The sequence below is a fragment of the Capricornis sumatraensis genome, chromosome 16 (assembly GCF_032405125.1).
Source record: "Capricornis sumatraensis isolate serow.1 chromosome 16, serow.2, whole genome shotgun sequence".
Taxonomy (NCBI): domain Eukaryota; kingdom Metazoa; phylum Chordata; class Mammalia; order Artiodactyla; family Bovidae; genus Capricornis; species Capricornis sumatraensis.
Genome location: NC_091084.1, coordinates 58,370,250 through 58,393,872, shown reverse-complemented (window position 1 = coordinate 58,393,872; position 23,623 = coordinate 58,370,250). Strand labels below are relative to the sequence as shown.

General features: G+C 39.2%; 1 protein-coding gene across 1 annotated transcript in view; it reads right to left on the bottom strand.

Moving 5' to 3' along the window:
- Positions 1-23,623, bottom strand: part of BBOX1 (gamma-butyrobetaine hydroxylase 1) — a 64,560-nt gene that overhangs the window by 20,657 nt on the left and 20,280 nt on the right. The window contains exon 3 of the mRNA XM_068988840.1: positions 19,323-19,521. Within this exon, the coding sequence (XP_068844941.1) occupies positions 19,323-19,521 (199 nt within the window). The remainder of the gene's footprint in view (positions 1-19,322; positions 19,522-23,623) is intronic.

Genomic DNA, 23,623 nt, shown 5'->3' with positions numbered 1-23,623 from the left:
TTTAAAATGAAAACTTCATTGACATTCAGTGGCATTAGAACATTGACAATGCTGGTAACAAATGCCTCTGTTTATATAGTTTCAAAACAATTCCATCACTCCAAACTAAAACCTACCACCCATTAGGCAGTTTCTTTCCACTTTGTCCTCTTAGTCTCTGGGAAATGCCCACCTGCTTTCTATCTCTATGGATTTAAGTACTTTTGTATATTTAATAGAAATAGAATCATACATGTGACTCATCCGCCTGGCTTCTTTCACTTAACATAATATTTTTGAGATTCATCTATGTTGTAGCAGGTAACAGCACTTCATTCTTTTTTATGCTTGAATAATGTTCTGTTGAACGGTTATATCACAATGTGTTTATTCATTCATTATTTGATTGACATTTGTGGTGTTTCTACTCTTTGGTTACTGTGAATAGTCCTGGTATGAATATGTGGATTTTCATGTACATGTGTTTATTTGAATAACTATTCTCAATTTGTGGAGGGGTGATATGAAGGAGTAGAATTATGGGGTTATATCATACTTCTATCTTTAAGTTTCTGTTTAGTTCAGTTCAGTCGCTCAGTCATGTTCAACCCTTTGCCACCCCATGAACCACAGCGCGCCAGGCCTCCCTTTCCATCACCAGCTCCCGGAATTTACCCAAACTCATGTCCATCGAGTTGGTGATGCCATCCAGCCATCTCATCCTCTGTCATCCCCTTCTCCTCCTGTCCCCAATCCTTCTCAGAATCAGGGTCTTTTCAAATGAGTCAACTCTTCGCATCAGGTGGCCAAAGCATTGGTTTCAGCTTCAACATCAGTCCTTCCCATGAACATTCAGGACTGATTTACTTTAGGATGGACTGGTTGGATCTCCTTGCAGTCCAAGGGACTCTCAAGAGTCTTCTCCAACACCACAGTTCAAAAGCATCAATTTTTCGGCGCTCAGCTTTCTTTACAGTCCAACTCTCACATCCATACATGACCACTGGAAAAACCATAGCCTTGATGAGATGGGCTTTTGTTGGCAAAGTAATGTCTCTGCTTTTTACTATGCTATCTAGGTTGGTCATAACTTTCCTTCCAAGGAGTAAACGTCTTTCAATTTCATGGCTGCAATCACCATCTGCAGTGATTTTGGAGCCCAAAAATAAAGTCTAACACTATTTTCCAATGTTTCCCCACCTATTTTCCATGAAGTGATGGGACCAGATGCCATGATCTTAGTTTTCTGAATATTGAGCTTTAAGCCAACTTTTTCACTCTCTTCTTTCACTCTCATCAAGAGGCTTTTTAGTTCCTCTTCACTCTGCCATAAGGGTAGTGTCATCTGCATATCTGAGGTTATTGATATATTTCCTGGCAATCTTGATTCCAGCTTGTGCTTCCTACACCTGACGTTTCTCATGATGTACTCTGCATATAAATTAAATCAGCAGGGTGACAATACACAGCCTTGACATACTCCTTTTCCTATTTGGAATCAGCCTGTTGTTCCATGTCCAGTTCTAACTGTTGCTTCCTGACCTGCATACAGGTTTCTCAAGAGGCAGGTCAGATGGTCTGGTATGCTCATCTCTTTCAGAATTTTCCACAGTTTATTGTGATCCACACAGTCAAAGGCTTTGGCATAGTCAATAAAGCAGAAATAGATATTTTCCTGGAACTTTCTTGCTTTTTCCATGATCCATCAGATGTTGGCAATTTAATCTGTGGTTCCTCTGCCTTTTCTAAAACCAGCTTGAACATCTGCAAGTTAATGGTTTATTTACTTCTGAAGCCTGTCTTGGAGAATTTTAAGCATTGCTTTACTGGCATGTAATATGAGTGCAATTGTGCAGTAGTTTGAGCATTCTTTGGCATTGCCTTTCTTTTGGATTGAAATGAAAACTGACCTTTTCCAGTTCTGTGGCCACTGTTGAGTTTTCCAAATTTGCTGGCATATTGAGTGCAGCACTTTCACAGCATCATCTTTCAGGATTTGAAATAGCTCAACTGGAATTCCATCATCTCCTCTAGCTTTGTTTGTGGTGATGGTTTCTAAGGCCCACTTGACTTCACATTCCAGGATGTCTGGCTCTAGGTGAGTGATCACACTATTGTGATTATCTGGGTGGTGAAGATCTTTTTTGTACAGTTCTACCACCAAATTGTTTTCCACAGCAGCTGAACCATTTTACATTGTCACCAGCAATGCGTGATGGTTCCAGTGTCTCCACATCCTCACTGTACTTGTTTTCTGTTTTTTTTTTTTTTGTTAAATTATTATAACTATCTTAGGGTGTGAAGTGGTAGCTCATGGTTTTGCTTTGTAATATCCTTATGGCTAATGATGTTGAGCAACTTTTCCTTGGAAGATGGAAACAATGGGTAATTTGAAGGAAGCTGTGTCTCAAAATAAACCAAAGTTGGTCACTATATACACATGCCATTTTATTGTTGTTACAATGTCCACCTATTATATTATGTTCATGAGTGAGTGAGTGAAGTTGATTAATCTTGTCCGACTCTTTGCTACCCCATGGACTATACTGTCCATGGAATTCTCCAGGCCAGAATACTGGAGTGAGTAACTGTTCCCTTTTCCAGGGGATATTCCCAACCCAGGGACTGAACCCAGGTCTCCTGCATTGCAGGTGGGTTCTTTACCAGCCGAGCTTCCAGGGAAGCCATTATGTTTATAGTCATCAAATCATTTTCAATAACTATTTATTGAGCAAATCTTTTCGATTCCAGGTATTGTTTTAGCATTAGAAATATAGTTGGGAACAAAAAGGACAAACAAGTAATTACCAAATCTAATATCAGGTAGAGATAAGTGCTATAAAGAAAATAAAGCAAGTTAAGGAGACAAAGAATGGGGCCAGAAGAACGTCATGGTAGAAATGATGCTTTGGGAAGTACTCTAGAAAGAGCTGAAATTTTTCACAGAGGCCTGAATTAAATAAAGGAAGGAGAATGTGAATTTCTGAGAGAGGTATTTGAGGCAAAGAAATGTGAAATGAAAAGGTTGGGCTTCTTCCCCATTCTCTGAGATTGAGGATGAAATTAGCTATTTTGGTCTTTTTTTTTTTTTTCTTCTCATTTAAATTTAGGGCGGAAAGCCTGGTGTATCTTTCATTAAAGATTAAAGAGCCATCTACATGTGGCCATGAACTGGAAAGAGACCTAGTGAAAGGAGAAAAGGGTATATATAGCCTGCTGCTGCTCATTTCAAGTATGAGTCAGGCAATCCATCATATCGTCATGACTATAGCCAAGAAATACATGTTCTCTATGAAGTTTATGTCATTCCATGGCCTATATATAATACAGATTCAGGCTATTGTCAACATGAGCACTCCAAGAATAACCAACATGTAGTAAGGGATTTAAGGATACAAAAAAAGTAATTGTGTCAAGTTTGAGAAGACATAAGGTCATCTAAGAAGATGATGCTGTTGACACTGACAGGAGGAAATGACTTTATTCAGATTTTCTCCACTTCTCTTTCTTGATTGCTCCTATGATCAAGGGTAGAGGAACCGAGTTTTTCTGTGGCCAGAGCTGGCTGAGATTCAAGGTGTGAACTTCAGCCAGGGAACAGATCTTTTCTTTGACACTAACTGGCTTCCACAGAGATGAGGCTTGTGACTTGGCCTCTTCAGAGCACTTCTCCAGCCCTCTGAGCTAACTGGCAGGGGATAATAAACATTTTTTAGCCCTTAAGTGTCTTAGGCACGGTATGGGATGCATAGCCTAAAAGTCTACACTCACACATAATGATAAATCCCAGGAAAGGAGTTTGCCAGTTCCAAGCATAAAACATTCTCTTAATAGTTATAGCATAAGTCTGGAAAAATCTTAGAAATGTCATTTGATCTACCTTTCAACCTCCTTATAGAAATGAATCATGCCAGGAAGGCTGCTGCTGATTGTCTATGACTCTAAGCTTTCACTTATCCTTTTCAAATCCAAATCTCCAATAAAACACAGCAGAAATAAATGCAAACATGATCCATTGGCCTATGTAAAAAGCATTTTTTAAAAGCCCACTCGCGGGCCTTAGTGAGATTAGGGTGTACTTACAAATGCACCTCTCATTAGTGACATATTCTTTGGATCTAAGCAAGGCAACAACTAAAGGAGATTACCAGAAGGTATGATGTAACAGAAGTGGAGGACCAGACTGTTCTAAAGCTGGGGAAGCAGGCTCAGTGTAGCATCTAGCTCCAGTGGTACAGACTTGCTTGGCATTGCCCTGGGGCAGGTAATTGTCACTGAACGAATAATACTGTTTTTGCCAAAGTGAAAGTGAAGTCACTCAGTCTTGTCTGACTCTTTGCGACCCCATGGACTGTAGCCTACCAAGCTCCTCTGTCCATGGGATTTTCCAGGCAGTAGTACTAGAGTGGATTGCCATTTCCTTCTCCAGGGGATCTTCCCGAACCAGGGATGGAACCCAGGTCTCCCGCATTGTAGACAGACACTTTACCATCTGAGCCACTGGGTAAGTTTTTGCCAAAGGCTACATTAAATAAACCTATGTATTTTCACTGAGTTGTTCATGTCATCTAAACACTTATTAATAATTAGAACTTTCCCTTATATTTTTCATCTATTCAAGAGTTTGTTAAAAGCTTTTGTACACTAAAATCATGATTTTAAGACAGTATTTCATGGAATTGGTTTGAGTGCTAATTTACTAGAGTTACCCTAATTTAAATGACCATTCATAGATACTGTGGTATTTAATAATATTAATAGTGTTTTGTGATGAATTTGAATCCTTCAATGTGTATGGAATGCTGACATTTTGCTTTTGATAGATTTTTTTTTCTTTATACTCTTGGTGATGAATTTATACTCTTTTGGTTAGTGGCTCATACTTGGAAAATCTAGCTGAATTCATTTGTAATCTTTTTCTTTTTTGAAGTAGTACTTATATGAAAGGATGTTCTAAACCTGCCACCTAGATTTATTGTCCCTAGCAGCCACAACCTCTGATACTGCAAGTTCTTCTGGTCAGGTTACGAAAGAATGCCCTTTTTGAAACATCATTATATATCCCATTGAGTCAAAAATATAATGGTCATGTATTATTTTTGCTTTTAAATTTTAACATGGAAAATGCTCTTCTAACTAAAATAAACTAAAATGTTGTATAGTTAACCATCCAAAGGAATATCCTACTGCCTATTATTTCTAACTATATTTGTGAAATTTCCACATGTGACTTCCTGGATGCAGTCACTCTTTAGACCTCTAGTTACTTATGTTTCCAGTACTATTTATTAGGCACATACTAGTGGCCAGGAACTGAGGATGTAGAATTGAATAGACATGGTACTTGCACCTCATGAAACTGATAGTCTATGGGGAAGACAAGTTAGTGTGATTTATCTTCCAAAGTTAACTTACAAGATGTTATGAAAGTAAAGAAATGACCATCAAGTAGAGACATGAAGATTGGGTAGGATTTACCTAGAAGCATAAGGGTCATCTATGAACAAAGCTAGTGGAGGTGATGGAATTCCAGTTGAGCTATTTCAAATCCTGAAAGATGATGCTGTGAAAGTGCTGCACTCAATATGCCAGCAAATCTGGAAAACTCATCAGTGGCCACAGGACTGGAAAAGGTCAGTTTTCATTCCAATCCCAAAGAAAGGCAATGCAAAGGAATGCTCAAACTACCGCACAATTGCACTCATCTCATACGCTAGTAAAGTAATGCTCAAATTTCTCCAAGCCAGGCTTCAGCAATATGTGAACCGTGAACTCCCTGATGTTCAAGCTGGTTTTAGAAAAGGCAGAGGAACCAGAGATCAAATTGCCAACATCCACTGGATCATCAAAAAAGCAAGAGAGTTCCAGGAAAACATCTATTTCTGCTTTATTGGCTATGCCAAAGCCTTTGACTGTGTGGATCACAATAAACTGTGGAAAATAAGAAAGAGATGAGCATACCAGACCACCTGACCCGCCTCTTGAGAAACCTGTATGCAGGTCAGGGAGCAACATTTCGAACTGGACATGGAACAACAGACTGGTTCCAAATAGGAAAAGGAGTATGTCAAGGCTGTATATTGTCACCCTGCTTATTTAACTTATATGCAGAGTACATCATGAGAAATGCTGAGCTGGAAGAAGCACAAGCTGGAATCAACACTGCCAGGAGAAATATCAATAACCTCAGATATGCAGATGATACCACCTTTATGGCAGAAAGTGAAGAGGAACTAAAGAGCCTCTTGATGAAAGTGAAAGAGGAGAGTGAAAAAGTTGGCTTAAAGCTCAACATTCAAAAAACAAAGATCATGGCATCCAGCCCCACTACTTCATAGCAAATAGATGGATAAACAGTGGAAACAGTGTTAGACTTTATTTTTTGGAGCTCCAAAATCACTGCAGATGGTGATTGCAGCCATGAAATTGAAAGATGTATACTCCTTGGAAGGAAAGTTATGACCAACCTAGACAGCATAGTAAAAAGCAGAGACATTACTTTGCCAACAAAAGCCCATCTCATCAAGGCTATGGTTTTTCCAGTAGTCATGTATGGATGTGAGAGTTGGACTCTAAAGAAATCTGAGCACCAAAGAATTGATGCTTTTGAACTGTGGTGTTGGAGAAGACTCTTGAGAGTCCCTTGGACTGCAAGGAGATCCAACCAGTCCATCCTAAAGTAAATCAGTCCTGAATGTTCATGGGAAGGACTGATGTTGAAGCTGAAACTCCAATACTTTGGCCACCTGATGTGAAGAGCTGACTCATTTGAAAAGACCCTGATGCTGGGAAAGACTGAAGGCAAGAGGAGAAGGGGATGACAGAGGATGAGATGGTTGGATGCATCACTGACTCAATGGAGATGAGTTTGAGTAAACTCTGAGAGTTGGTGGTGGACAGGGAGGCCTGGCGTGCTGCAGTCTATGGGGTTGCAGAGTCGGACATGACTGAGCAACTGAACTGAACTGAACTGATAAGGGTCATCACAGCCAGAAAAAAATAGCTTATGAGAAGGCCCAGTGGAGGGAGAGAATACGATCTATCAGAGGATGAGAGAGAGGATGTCAAATGGGCTGGACCAAGAGGATTTGCTCCATGGCTGTTCTTGGCTTCCCTTCACATTTCTGATTCTCTTATAGCCCTGCAAAGTCTTACAAAAAAAAAAATCTCATTCTATTAGGGTATAGAGATGGACCCTCCAAAGCCATAATACATGGTATCAGCAATTGTGTAGGAGGAAGCAGAAAGAAGGTTCTAGATATCTGATGGATCTGGAAAATTCCCAAATCACAAACATATTCGCTGGCAAGTGCAGTGGGGCAATTTGAGAATGACAATTAAATCTGGCAGAGGTTTTTCACATTTCAGTATGGTTGAATACAAGAGGTCTATGGTAAGGAGTTGGAATAGTGTGGGCCCCATAAACTCTAAAAACTTACCAAACTCTCTTCAATGATAAAGCTCCCTTCCTAGAAAAAGATCCTAAACTAAATATTACAGGGACAAAGGAAAAAGATCTGGATGAAAGCAAAGGAGAAGGACTGGGAGAAGGAGAAAAAGAATATTATCAGACATCACTGTGATATCTGACATAAAACCATAAATTACAAAATGTTTCTGAATCATATACCCTTTTAACAGTTAAGAAAACAAATTTTTTATAAAAATGAGCAACATAGAAATGATTAAGTTTTAGTTTCATATTTATTTTTTAAAGGGCAAGAATAAATCAAAATAGCACACCCACAGACAATATGCACCAGAAGGATACGACCCCAAACAATGAGCATAAAATATTATAATTATCCCTATTTCTAAATTTGTTTTCTATATATAGTTACTTCTAATGAATCCAGAAAACTCTGATACACTACATGAAAGAATAACTTACATAAGAATTAGAAACTAAAAATGGGGTGATATACACAGAAAAGAAAAAAAAATTTAAAAAAATTTTAAAAAGGAAGGTTAAATTAGAAGAAATGCAAGATCAAATAAGCACAACAAATAATGCCTTTAGATAGCTAGAGGAGAAGAATTTAAATGTCAAAAAGAGGGAAGAGATAAGAAGTACTGGAGAGAAAGTAACAAATTAAGAGGATAGACAAAGAAGATTTAATATATACATAATAGATGTCCTCAAAAGAAGAAACCCAAAACAGCAAGTTCTAAAAACTACAATTTAAAAAATTCTTAAAATTAAAAAAGTTATATTTGACACTTTGCATTGAAAGATCGTCAAACACTGAAAAAGTTGCCTCAGAGCGACCCACACCAAGACATAGTCTGTAAAATCAGTAATCTTGAAAAAAAAAAATCTTCTGAGGGGATCTAGGTAGAAATAACAAATTACTTATAAGGAAAAGAAATTACTGATAAAATCATATTGACATATTAGAGATGCTATAAGCCAAGAATTTTATATTTAGCCAAGCTGATTTTCAAGTATAAAGTTCTTAAGCTGCTTTCAACATGCAAGAATTCAGAGAATATTGTTCCCATGAGTTCTTCCAGAGAAATTTACAAGAGAATGGGTTTCAGGCAACTAAAGTGAATAGAAATACATTGATGTAGCACTGGTGCTGATGAACAAACTTATATTTACAAAAGGAATCAATTGTTAGGTAAGGAAAAAAGTATCAGAAAACTAAAAAGTTGGGAAACCAAACTTTAGTGATAAGAGAGTCACACTGGGGTGATCATACTTTAAACCAGAAAAATATGTGAGTGAATATGGTAGTGAATACCTTAAAATTCAAGGGAGCTATTACATGGGGGGAGAAAAGGAAGGTTTGTGATTGGTTAGGACTTGTGGGTGGGTTGTAGAGTGGCTGTCTCGACCTGGAGGGTATTTAAGCGGAGAAGGCAATGGCACCCCACTCCAGTATTCTTGCCTGGAAAATCCCATGGACAGAGGAGCCTGGTAGGCTGCAGTCCATGGGGTCGCTAAGAGTCGGACATGACTGAGCGACTTCACTTTCACTTTTTACTTTCATGCATTGGAGAAGGAAATGGCAACCCACTCCAGTATTCTCGCCTGGAGAATCCCAGGGATGGGGGAGCCTGGCGGGCTGCCGTCTATGGGGTTGCACAGAGTCGGACACGACTGAAGCGACTTAGCAGCAGCAGCGGCAGCAGCCTTAGTAATTCCTTAAACTATACATTTGTTTTATGTGATTTTTCTCTATCCATATTATATTCTACCATGAGAAGTATTTTTTTATAATCTATTTTTAAAGATTAATAATACTCTCAACAATCAAGTTGAAGATGGGCTTCCCAGGTGGCTTACTGGTAAAGAATCTGCCTGCCAATGAATGAGATGAGGGTTTGATTCCTGGGTCGGGAAGATCCTCTGGAGGAGGAAATGGCAACCCACTCCCGTATTCTTGCCTGAAAAAAAGCCCATGGACAGAGGAGCCTGGCAGGCTGCAGTCCATGGGGTCATGAAGAATCGGACATGACTGAGGACTGAACACACATAAATGATAGGAAGACGACAACTACCTTTAAAAACATAAACATTTACAGCAACTTGCTTCAAAGTTCAAAAGGCCTTCATTATGAAAAACCTAGAATGCAATCCATTGCAAAAAAAAAAAATCTATGAGAATTCCACATTAAGCATATTTCATGTTTTTTTGGGGTGTTGGGGGGATGGAAAACTGCTTAATTTATTTCACCAGAGCAAGAACTGGATGATAGTTTAATTAATAATATGAAAGATTAAAATATAAACAACATCTTTTCTTGTAACAAGTTATCTGATTCTTTGTCAATTGTCATTTTCCCTTTGCATAAACAGTTGGCTATAATTTGAGCTTAATAGAGAAGAAGGGAAGGAATGAATATTCTGATGCTGTCATTATGGTTTAGTTTGAGGACTTTCCACACAGGCCTGTCAAATTACTTTCCTGCCTCTGCAATATGAGTAGAAGCCACATTTGATAGTCAATGATTATTATGGCACTAGGAACTATGAGAAAATGTTAATAACAACAAACCACCCATAGCAACACGGTGTACAGGCAAGATTGCAGACTGCTGAGTCAAGTAAACCTGAGTTAGCAACTGATTGTTCTGCTTCAGTTTCTTTACCTTTAAAATGGGGATAATGATACTTATCAGAATTGTCAAGATTCAAGATTATGATATAAAGCATGGAGTTCAATATTTAGCACATAAAAAGTGCTTAATGGAAAATTATTTTCTCACATCCCAGTAACAGCAGCCGCCGTTCTTGACATCATAGGGTATTACCAAGGAGGTAACGGGGATCAGAGGGCTTGTGGAGAAGCAACTGCTTTATTAGGGTAGCTTATAAATTTCCTCAAGTGATTTCTAAAGGAGCATGAGACAGAGAAATTATTTTTCCTTTCATTCATGAGATGACCTCATACTCAAGTGGTTTTGTTGGCATACTGCAAAACCTAATATTACAGAAGGAACTCCAGGGACTGGCCTTTGGCTGATAACGTAAACTGGGATTCACAATGGCTGAAACAACTTAGCATACTATCCTGCTTAGGAAACCCTAATACTCAGAAGAGTACACATTTTAAATACCCTCCCTCCCATCCTCAAATACTGTGCTAAATTTAAAACAACTCACTAAGAAATCTCAGTGCAAATTTTTCACAAAGTAAGATGAAGTTACAACTCAATTCAGAACTCAGACAAGTTTTCTTTGTTTTCTTCTCAAGTCTGAATTGCTTCTAGGTTGGTCTTTTCTAACTCAGAAGCCGTTTTTATTCAAGAAGGGCTGTGTGGTTTTCTGAAGCAATTGCTTGGCTAGAAACTTCAGCAGAATGGGTAAACTTGTTTTTCCTTTCCCTGCTCAGGCCCCACACTTTAGAAATGTTTTCTAGTAACATGTACATCAAGCAAGTAGCTGTTTCAAAGTCAGATTTGGAGGGAGTACTAATGGTAGGAGTAATTTCTAAGGGGCCAAATGCCAAAGAATAATCATATTTTCACTCATACATCCTCAATCTCTAAAACAAGTTAATGTGTGAAATGCTGCTGGGCTGGCTTACAGAAATGGTAGCAGAAATCCAGTGGATGCTGGATGGGAGATATACTTGTTTTCCCCAGAGGCCGTTTCAGTATTGCTAATTCTTAACTGGCCTGGCTGGTGTATTTGACAAACAGCCCAACAGAAACATTTGCTGTTTGATATTTTTTGATTCATCTGATGAAGCCTGCATGCAACACACTCATGCAGATGCAAATATCAGCAGTAATAGTAGCATTTTATATTTTTTCTAGCAACTTTTCATCCAAAGGCCTCAAAGAGCCTGATAGGTATTAAAACACTCCCTTAGAAAAGAGAAACAAGTCCTCACTAGAAGAGAATGATAGAACTCTGGGAAATTACATGAGAAGTTTAGACCAACTTCTCACCTACAAATAGGCAGTGGTGAAGCCATGATTCAGCTCTGTTTCCTTATTGGTCCTGTGGGCAGCTCTCGGGGCAGTAAAGCAATGCAGATGGTCTGGGGTGTTTAGTCCTTAATTCTTTCCTGAACTTTTTGAGATGAAGTGTTTCAAAATATTCATATTTTTCCACTACAGTTTGTGACCTTATAAGTTTTATTCAATATTTATATCACTTTCATGCTTGTCTCCACAAGATAAAATTTGGCTACCACCATAATCCATCAATTTCTTTTTTTTTTAAATTTCTTTCTTACCATCTTTATTTTACTCCTGATGTTACTGTTCCAGAAAAATGTATTATTATTCTTATTAGTCTAATCCTTGTTGCATGTGTTATTGCATCTTGTTTGTGCTAGAAAATAAAACATTCTTGGAAAGAAGAAAGAACTGAACTTTTGGGCTCTGATCTAGAAAGGAATCTTGCTAGCTAAGGTTGAAATTTGTGTTCTCTTCTGCTTGACTTTCTAGTGAGTTGTTCATGAGGCTAATTTTCTAACTGAGGAGTGATAAATGTCGATAAGGCTAAAAAGAATTTTTGGTGTCTCAATAAAATGGAATTCCTTAACATCATAGCTTATATTCCCTTTCATTAACATTTCCTGAGAGATAAATGTGTGTGAGGCACCAAGCTAGTTCTAAAGAAAGGCCACCATTCCTACTTGCAAGAAGTACAATATGACAGTAGCAATGGCAATGAGATAAACTTATTGTCAAAGGTTGTCCTGGTTAGTAGTAACAGCAAGATAACTAGTTAATACATGAGGCTAATAGTAAACACTTTAAAAAATACGATGTTGAATCCTCCTCCCCTATTCCATCTCTGTCACACACACACACATTAGTTGTCCAACTAATTAGAGAAGGAACTCTCAGGTTATGTTTTTGCCTTTTTAGGGAAGACCATCTGAACTTCTCAGTGCTGTCATATATTTTACAGTTTTAAAAGACAATGACCAGCAAATATTACCACAGTCCAACAAACAGTAGTGATATCTTACAATAGAATAGTTCACTTTTTTCCACACTATATGCATTATCCATAAAAATGGAATCTCTTACAGGAAACAGAAAAATGCCTAACTAGATGCTATGAATATATGGGAGAGAGGAGACTTTTCAACTTTATTTTCTGGAGAAGCCATTCAGAATGCAAAATTGGCTCCTAGCAAGTGGAGTAAAGTACTTATTAGTATTTTGTTTTCTTCTAATGCCCCGGATCGAGAGTGAGGGGCTGGTAGAGCTGAGGCTGGGAAAAGGGTTCTCTCCCCTGGAGTCGCAGAGGCTGCTAGAGGAAGGGGAGATGCAGTGTGAGTGGTGGTTATAATAGAGGAAGAGAAAGATGAGCAGGCCAAGCAAGAAGGGCACGGAAGACCGAAAAGGAGCCCCAAATGGAGGAGGACTTGGAACAGGTTGTTTGTAGACAGGATTAAGACAGGGAGATAGAAAAGTGAGGGAGGTGCATGCCAGAAAGAAGGTGAAGCATGAAGGGGAGAAAGCAATCCTAGCAAAGTGAGAAAAGAACTATGGCTGTAGCTGTTCCCTTGCCAGCTTCTTTGGTGGATAAAATGGTTTGCATATATGTTGAGTTAGCTTGTGGTGGGGAGAAGGAGCTGTACGGAATTATACAGTTGTAATTAAATACGTATGTATTAATATCATACTTATTTATACACTGGTAGCCTGTGCAACTTTGAGGAGCCCTGGCTTCCTTCTCTCCAGTTGGTGTATTAATAGCTGAATATCACCCCATCATTACCATGCTTTCAGAAGACCAGGAGAGCACCATCCGTTAGTTCTGTGCTACCTTTTAACTACTGTTGGCATATATTGCCTGTCTTGTTCCCTCATTTGTAATGCCAAAAGTCGAGGACTCCTTGATAGTTCCTTGGTTTTATGGGATATGTATTGTTCTATGCGCTTCCCTTGTGGCACAGCTGGTAAAGAATTCGCCTGCAATGTGGGAGACCTGGGTTCAGTCCCTGGGTTGGGAAGATCCCCTGGAGAAGGGAAAGGCTACCACTCCGGTACTCTGGCCTGGAGAATTTTATGGACTCTATAGGCCATGGGGTCACAAAGAGTCAGACACGACTGAGCGACTTTCACTTATTGTTCTGCATTATCTAGATGAAGTCAACTCAACTATTTACATTCATCCACATACAAGAACTGGAGGAAATGTCAACCCACTCCAGTATTCTTGCCTGGGGATCCCATGGACAGAGGAGGCTGGCAAGGCTACAGTCAGTCCGTGAGATTGCAAGAGTCGGGCACGACTGAGAGACTAAACCACCAGCACCACATACAAGAATCATCAAAGATAATTTTGCATAAGTAGAAACCCAAATCTGGCTCAGAACAAAATGCTGGTGTGGTGTTTTGCACGTGGCAAAATATTCAATTGCCTCATGGATGTGTAGGACAATACCACCAACCAAGACATTCATTGATTATACTTATTTTCAGATTTACTCTATGGGATGCTTCCTTGAATGCTTTATTCTAACTTGACAGTGGCAGTGGAATGTAATTTACCATGACTATTTCCCATTGGGTTAAATTATATCATAAAATTCATGTAATTTCTTCAATACAGAAAAGATCCAGAAAGCTATTTTTATTCCTTTGGGGTGGGGGTCAGGGACATGGGATGAGGTTTCTGACCTTAACTTTGTAAAAACTATGTTGCCCCAAGTCAAAGGTTTAAATCCTCCTGAAAATGTTATCTTTTTACATACTGTTCCACTTGTATATATATCTGACAAAACTGACATATCTTTACCAAATCTTATTCGTTTCTCCCAGGAAAGATTTCATCATTAAGGAAGTAAGGTTACTGAACATTTCACACGGTTGCATGAAAAAATATTGTCTAGGTGATGCACAGTTAAAAAAAATGACAAGTATCTGAGAAAATACACACGTGGAACATGATGTAAGCTTTACCCTCAAAGCTGGTGCCATTTTGATTCAGGTGAACATGATTTTATAATTATGAAATCCTCTAATAATTATTGCATTCATCTACTGCTTTACAGTCCTTTTAAACCTAGTGAGAATTTATTCATTAAATATTTATTCCTTTCTGCTATATACTAAGACTACACAAAGTTCTGGAATCTACTGTTTTTATTTATCCAGCCAATCATATAAGAATAGAGATGACAGTCAGAACCCCAAATCAGATACTATAATTCTCAGTTTAGACCCATACAATTCAAATTTTCTGAACTAGTAACCCTATTTGAAAGGAAAAGTACTAGGTGGGTATTAGTTTCCCAAGGCAAGCAAGTGTGAAGTAGCAAGCTATTATTATTTTTGGCATGTGAGTAAGAGTAGAAACGAGGCTCCTTGAAAAATCTACCCGGAAAGCAAAGTTTCCCTTTAACTTTCCCCGTTTTCCTTTCTCTGTCCCTCTCATACTCTCGGCAGTGCCTCGTCTCCATTATTTATTGCCTTCATTCATTCTTTCCATTCGCTCACCAACCAGTTATTTTTCAAACAAGAGTAAGGCCAGTAGAGAAATAAAGATATGAAAGGGAGAGACCCTGTATGAGGCAGCTACTGATTATGTTATAAAGTTAAGTCATGTCCAGGCATTAGCACAGTACCAAGAGGAACATGACAAGCTCTGTTTAGTTACATAATTGTGAGAATTCAGAGGTTGTAAAGAACCCAAGCTCTATATCAACTGAGACCTGCCTTCTCTTGAACTACCCTTCCTTTCAACCAGAGGCTTAAGACCTTTGATGCAAATGAGTATCACCTGCTGAGTTTTAAAATTCCTGCTACCCAGGCCAAATCAAGTCTTGTTTAAAAAAAAAAAAATCCTCTGGAGATGGGACTCAGATTTTTTTTTTTTTTTAAATTGGCTATTCCACTGTGCAGCCTAGGTTGAGAAACATTGTCCTAAATATCTCTTCTTTTTAAAAATCTCATGTTACCCTAACTTCAATATAGAAAAGGCAAATAACTTTGGGGAAAACATTAGTTTTCTCATTCTGTTGACAACCCCCCTCCCAAAGCAAATAAGCAAACAAAATCTAAGCTACGACAACAATAGCAGCAACAGCAAAACTGTTTTCTGTAAGTTCTTGAAGTTGGGGATTAGAAATTACCAAAAAAAAAAAAAAAAACCAAAATAGAGATTTTGGTTATCATTAGTGGAAGAAGAAGTAAAGTAGAAAGAAAGGCATGTCCTGGAGCATGGTATAGTTGGAGAGACTTAGGGAAGAAATCTGCTGAAGGTGACATTTAGTAGGCAACCTATTTGGTCAGGGCATCCCAGGTGGCACTACTGGTAAAAAACCTGCCTGCCAATGCAGGGGATATAATAGATGCAGGTTCGATCCCTAGGTTGGGAATATCCCCTGGAGGAGGGCACAGCAACCCACTCCAATATTCTTGCCTGGAGAATTCCATGGACAGAGAAGCCTGGCAGTCTACAGTCCACAGGGGACTCGCGTGGAGTTGGACATGACCTTGCACACACACAATTTGGTCAGATGCAAAGATCCTGGACAAAGGAAGTGGAATAGTAGTAGGAAGTCTGATTTGTTTGGACAACAAACCTTTAGTATTTATTCCAGTAAATTGCTCAATATGAGATCAGTGGCTGAGTTATTAAGACTTTGACAAACAAAACAAAACCCAAGCCGTAAATCAGGACCAAGAATCTGACCCTTAGTGTGATGGATGGCGGAGGGAGTTAGACAAGCGTAACAGAGCCCCCAAATTTGGCCACAGTAATGAAATTATGAAATGTGTTGGCATCAATGCAAAAGTCTGGTGTCAGCCAGTAAAAATGAAGTAAAACAACATAGAAAAGATGGGTTTTGAAGTGGTCTGTTTACCTCCAGTGCCTGAAAGCATCTATTCCATGTTCTTCCTTCGTATTGTTATTGCTAGTGAGGTAGATTAGGAAGCCCAGGGCTTGAACAGACCCAGATTCTAGCTTTGGCTCCTTACTTACTATCTGTAGGACCTTGGGGGTATAGTTTAATTCTCTGGGCCCCAGCTTCCAAAAGGAACTCAGAGATAACATCTATTTCAAAAAGTTGTGAAAAATAAAGAACAAATAATACAGTCGAAGCTGTTAATAATTTCAAGACTCTTTCTCCTTTGTCTGTTTTAACTGCTGTTATCTCTAAAGTGAAATCACTCTGTTGTGTCTGACTCTTTGCGACCCAATGGACTGTAGCCTGCCAGGCTCTGCCATCCATGGGATTTTCCAGGTAAGAATACTGGAGTGCAATTCCAGGCAAGAATATTTCCTTCTCTAGGGGATCTTCCCAACCCAGGGATAGAACTTAGGTCTTTCACACTGCAGGCAGACTCTTTACCATCTGAATGCACCCGATCTCATCTGATCTCAGAAGCGAAGCAGGGTCAGGCCTGGTTCAGTTCAGTTCAGTCACTCAGTCATGTCCGACTGTTTGTGACCCCATGAATCGCAGCACACCAGGCCTCCCTGTCCATCACCAACTCCCAGAGTTCACCCAAACTCATGTCCATCGAGTCGGTGATGCCATCCAGCCATCTCATCCTCTGTCTTCCCCTTCTCCTCCTGCCCCAAATCCCTCCCAGCATCAGAGTCTTTCCCAATGCCTGGTTAGTTATCTCTAAAGGCAGCTTCAATTCTTGCAGATGTAGAGCAGATAAAAATTTTGTACAACAAATTTGCTGATAGTAAAAGTAACTTCCTGGGGTGGGAATGGAGGCTAGGTAATTCAAGCTTAAACGTGATAGTCCTCTGACATGAATAAACATGTTCAAATCACGGGGGACTGAATGTTTTTTAAACTTTTACATTTGCTTTATTTTTGGCTGCTCTGGGTTTTCACTGCTGTTCACGTGTTTTTCTGTAGTTACAGTGAGCGGGGGCTACTCTTTGTTGTGATGCGTGAGTTTCTCACAGCAGTTTCTTCTCCTGTTGTGGAGCACAGGCCCTAGGACACACAGACTTCAGCAGATGAGGCACATGGCTCCACAGTTTCAGTTCCCGGGTTCTAGAGTGCAGGCTCAGTAGTTGTGGCACGTGGGCTAAGTTACTCCATGGTGTGTGGGATCTTCCCGGGCCAGGGATCAAAAAATGTGTCCCCTGCATTGGCAGGCAGATTCTCATCCCTGTACCACCAGAGAAGTCTGATTGGAGATTTTTGAACTTCTGATTACCTGCAGATGAGGTCTTGCTCTCAATTAGCCGACTTAGGGCAAAGTCAAAGACTGGCAGGGCCTTGCAGGTCTGAGGCAGGAGTGGGGACAGAATGTGTAAAACTGGAGTGTGAGAATGTGCTCGCTTCAGGATTCAGCCTTGTGTGTATATATATATATATATATATATATATATATATATATATATATATATATATATATATATCCTGCAGGTTGTTGGCAAGCAGGGGGTTAAGCTCAGTTGTTGCTATATTTGATTTTTCAAGAAAAGTCAGACCCATATTTAATGTAAACTCTCCCAGTTTTTGATGGGAGATGACTAACTTCATTTTCTTTCAACGTTATGTGGGCCAAACAAAACACGTCTGAATACTGCCTGTGTGCTACCAGCCTGTGACCTTTGCCTTTTGAAGGTCCTTTTCGCTTTTAGTGCCCTCTACTCTGAGCCCAGGAATAATGTATTCATCTCAAATGACAGGCTTACCCTAATGAATGCCCCCATTTCCAGATAAGCGTTTCCCGTTGTTAGTGTTTTATCATCCATAATTAATGTTACCTTCCAGGCAATTCTTATGCAAACGGCCTTTTGTTCCAAAGTTAAAATCAATTATAATATTTCCTGTTACTTGCTAAAGTGTATAGACTTAATTTTCTGCTCCTTAGTTTTATCTAACACATCTGCTGGCTGGTTTCACGTCCTCAGGGCCCAGCTTAATTTTGCACCAACTTTCGTGAGGTAAAACTTAATCAACTTTCACTTTTGTAAAGCTAAATATTTTTAAAACGTTGTAGAAATAGTCTTTTAGCTCACGTGTTATGGACTGAATAGTGTCCTCCTCAAATTCATATGATGAAATGCTAACCTTCAATGTGACTATATTTGGAGTAAGAGCCTTTAAGGAGGTGATTAAGGTGAAAAGAAATATATATATATATAATTTTTTTTTGACCAGGGATTGAGTCAGGCCCTCTAAAGTGAGAGCATGGAGTCCTAATCACTGGACTGACAGGGAACTCCAGGTTAAATGAAATCTCAAAGGTGGAGCCCTAGTCCAATAGGACTAATGTTCTTATAAAGGAAGAGATAACAAGAGAACAGATACCCAGAGGAAAGGCCATATGAAGCTACAGTGAGAAAGCGGCCAACCGCAAGTCAGGAGGAGAGCGTTCACCAAGAACCACACCTGCCAGTGCACGTGCGTGCTCAGCCACTCAGTTGTGTCTGACTCTTCGTGACCCTGTGGAGTGTAGCCCACCAGGCTCCTCTGTCCATGGGATTTCCCAGGCAAGAATACTGGAGTGGGTTGCCATTTCCTCCTCCAGGGGATCTTCCCAACCCAAGGATCAAACCCAGATCTCCTGCATCTCCTACACTGGAGGTAGCCTTTTTACCATTGCATCACCTGGGAAGCCCATAGCTGCCAAGACCTTGATCTTGGACTTCAGCTTTCAGAACTGGGAGGAAATAAACTTCAGCTGTTTAAGCCACCCAATTTGTGATATTCTGTTGTGGTGGCCTTAGCAAAAGAATCCTCCCCCTTTAACTACCCTATCTTTGGTGTCTGATGTCATTCCAGTCATGCTCAGAGAAATCCCACTTTTTAGATTCTCATTTTACTTCCTGTTCAAAACAGTGTAGACATTTTTATATCATCAATCAAAAGAGTCCCCTGCCTGAGAAATATATCCAACTCTCTCTGTCATGGCAGAATACCAACTATTTGGTAACTCACCCATAAAATGTGAGATAAAGGAAACCAATCCTTTTCCCGAGTTTTAAAACTTCTCCTCGTTTGTCAGCTGCTCCTGTGAGTCGCACGATGCCGACCTTCTTGAGGCTGGAGAGCCACCTGTATGCGTGCTCATCATCTTTTAAAACATCTTCAAAATCCAGAGTAGGCAGCTGGAACTCTGAGCCCCAGTATTGACACTCTGTGAATTATGAAAAGGGAGAAACAGTGTTAAAAACACTGTTTTTAACATACAATGAGAACTTCAGAGAAGGAACTAGTTCATTGAAGCTGACCTTTGAGCTATCATGGAACAGACTAAAGTTCAATCATATTAGAAATACCCAAATTACCAGCTCTTATTCCTTGGAGCCAGGCCAGTGTACTCAGGCTTTCTGCCTGCCACTGTGCAAGACCCATGACTGGTATTCATCATAGCACTTTGTCAAGAGAATGTTTAGCCTGTGGATGTTCTTGATACATATGTCCTTAGGGCTTCTCTGTCTGGACATTGCTTAGAAATAGCCTTGAAATACTGTGCATTTTTAACAGCCAAGTTAAATTACTCAATTCCAAATAGATAGAAAATGAGAATGACGTGTTAGAACAGCCCATGCCTATCCCTGGGGGTTGGGAAAAGGGGGGCGGTGTTTGCCATGGTAGGAACTGCCCTTCCTTTCTCTTATTTCAACTGATAAGAAGCTTTCTCTGTGGCCAACTTGTTCATGGGAGTCAGCAAAAGCTGTCCATGGGAAGGAAAAGATGGGCCATGTTGTTTTTCCAGAGCAGGCTGGCTAAAGTGGTAATAATGAGATTAGAATGACTCGGAATATAATCATAATTTTTTTGGTGGTGGAGGGTGTAAAACACATTATTGGTCTTTCTTGATTCGATTAGCTACCCAATAATTTTTTGTTGGTTTGTTTTCTCAATAAGCCTGATGGTGGTGTTTGGTGGTAGTGGTTTAGCTGCTAAGTTGTATTTGACTCTGCTACCCCAAGCTCTTCTGTCCATGGGATTTCTTATGGCAAGAATACTAGAGTAGGTTGCCATTTCCTTCTCAAAGGGATCTTCCTGACCCAGGGATTGAACCTGGGTCTCCTGCATTGCGGGCGGATTCTTTACCGACTTAGCCACCGGGGAAGCCCTCAATAAGCCTAATATTGTACTATATTGAGAGACATTGTGATAGGCAGGAAGTCTTTAGGAACTTGTGGCTTATGGAAGACTTGGACGTGGACGCTGACCATTAAAACACAATATGTTGTAAAGCAAATATAATAAAAATTGATTAAAAAATACATAAAAGCAGTAAAATAGTGAAGATAAGCCACCTGCAACAGTATGGATTAGACAGACTCATAGGTGACAAACCAAACAAAATAACACAATTTGTTGGATGCTATATTTGAAGACTCTGATGCTGGGAGGGATTGGGGGCAGGAGGAGAAGGGGACGACAGAGGATGAGATGGCTGGATGGCATCACTGACTCAATAGACGTGAGTCTGAGTGAACTCCGGGAGTTGGTGATGGACAGGGAGGCCTGCCATGCTGCAATTCATAGGGTCTCAAAGAGTTGGACACGACTGAGCGACTGAACTTATAGTTGAAGTACATTCAAAATACTGTGGAGATAACAGATCTTCTGATCCCTTATTAATGTTCCTCTATGATGCCAGTGATTCTTTTAAACACGTGAAGTTCCCCATGTCTCTCCCTTATGTCTCAGGTATTTCTACTAAAATCAAACAGAGCTGGTTTTTATGGGCCCAGCATGCTTGAGCTGTACCACTCTGCTCTCTAACAAGAGTTGGATTTATATGAAAGAGCTTCTATTCAAAGAGGAGATCTGCTTGACTTTTGAATATTGGATTTTATGGTTTTTTGCTTTGCCACTCCTATTTGCCCTTTGCATTTACAGTCTCCAGATTGTAATATTTGATACCCATCATAAAGGTCTGTGAAAAGAAGGTGATACATGTCATAAGTACTGCTTATTGGCTACCTAGATAGAAAAGTCATTTGGCTTCCCATAAAGGGAAAAATTTCCTGGGCAAAATATCAGTGTTAAAGACAAAAATGATAAATCACTATCTCCTCTTTCCAAACCTTACACCTAAGTGTACTACATCTAGAATCTTAAAAAATATTGAAAACAACTTTAAGCTTATTGAGCTCCAAATGAAAACTGTAAGTCCATAGAGTATTAGAGGTAGATGAGATTTTCATATTGGCTTTAGGGTATCCCATCACTATGGGTCCTTATTATTGGATAGAAAGATCATCTAAACTATGGCTGAGGGGTTCTCAGATCTTGGGCACTGTAATAATCTGGCTAAGAGCAAAATTTTTATTCCTGTATAGACTGCTAGATGGATTAGCTGTGGTCTACATGGTCATCTACAGCAGTGTGTGATGTCTTTATTACAAAGGGTTAAGTAATTTATTGATGAGCCTTGTTATAATATTTAAAAGAAAAATCTCATGTCCTATTGAGAGAAAACCAGCCTGGAGAGATAGTAAGGTCCAGACTGCAGCATTGTCAAGCAGAACTTTCTGAGATGCTGGGACTATTTTCTATCTGTACCATCCAGTACTGTAGCTGCTAACAATATGTGGATATTGAGACCTGGCATATGGATAGTGGAACTGAGGGACTGAGATTTTATCTTTATTTAATTTAAACTGACTTAAACTTTGATTTGGGCTTCCTAGGTGGCACAGTGGTAAAGTATCCGCCTGCCAATGCAGGAGGCACAAAGGACACGGGTCTGGTGCCTGGGTTGGGAAGATCTCCTAGAGTAGGAAATCTCAACTCACTCCAGTATTCTTGCCTGGAAAATTCTATGGACAGAGGAGACTGGTGGGCTACAGTCCATGGACTAGCAAAGAGTCAGACACAACTGAGCACACACACACAAACTTTAATTTAAATAGCCACATGTAACTGATACTATATGAAATAGCACATGAATAGAATAAAGGACATGGAGCGAAAGAGACTTGAGCTTGAGTCATCATATTGCCTCTTACCAGCTTGTTTCTTTGTCTTTTCTCTGATCTTCCATCTCTTAATTTATAAAATAACCATACTAATATTTGCCTTCAAGGTCATATGTTAACTATGCAATGAGTTTATGCAAGGAGTCTGGGATAGTCAATAGTGCATTGCAAACTAAGAAAATACATAATATAACAATTGATATTTGCTGAATACTTTCTAGAGTTAGCTGCAGTCCAAGGTGCTCTCCATGCATTATTTTTTGAAAATCCATAATAAATATACATCATAAGGTTTATAAGAATGCTATGATGGTTTTAGTGTTCCCATCCTACAGAGAAGGGAACAGAGAGCTGAGTCTCGCAACTAACGATTTGCAGACTAGTTAAGCAAATTCAGGTGACTAATTCCAAAGTCTGTAATTTTAGCAACTACACAGAAAATAAACATTTGATGCCTTGAAATACTGTTGTCACATGTATTTTTAAGTCCTATGTCTGAATGTTCACAGCTTACTCTATCCTTTACACGGAAAATCTACTTTTTGGATGAAAAGTAAAGCAGGGCAAGTTACAATTAGAAACACTTCGTCTGGACATGTTCAAGCATGAGTGTTTAAAGATAAACCTTGGCTCCCAGTCAGGACTTTCAATGCAGAAAAAACTTTACAACTAGGTTTCATGGCACAACTCTACAACAGCATTGCTATTCACTGCTTTTCTGAAATGAACCAAGGCTTAAAAATCAGCTAGCTTCTTTTTAAAAAATTTATGCCAATATAAGTCAGTGATCCATGCCAGTGGTTTTACTTAAGGCCATTATCACTTTCCAGAGAGTTTTGGTGACTGTGTAGCAAAGAAATGTAATAAATAGAGATGGAAAAAACACTTTCACAAGATGTAAATGTTTAAAAAACTTTTGTATTTTGAAAACTTTGTGAATTCAAGAAGGACTGCTTGGGGTACACACTATATACATTGAAATATACTTATAGCCTATTATAATGAATTTTTGTTTCTACATGAGTCATTTTCCTGTTATAGAGTAACACACACATGCTGTCAAACACACATGGACATACACACACAATATACAATATTCTTATCTAACTCATAGAAAATGAATTATATTCTTTCAATAAATATGTTACTCTTTACATGTGGAAAGTTAACCATGTTCACATAAAGACTAAAGATAAAGCAAGGCTGTTAATATAAGCATCAATCTGTACTATAAATAATTTCACATTCATAGGATTTTACTCTCAGTGGTTGGTCACAGTACTTTTCAAGTTCTACAAA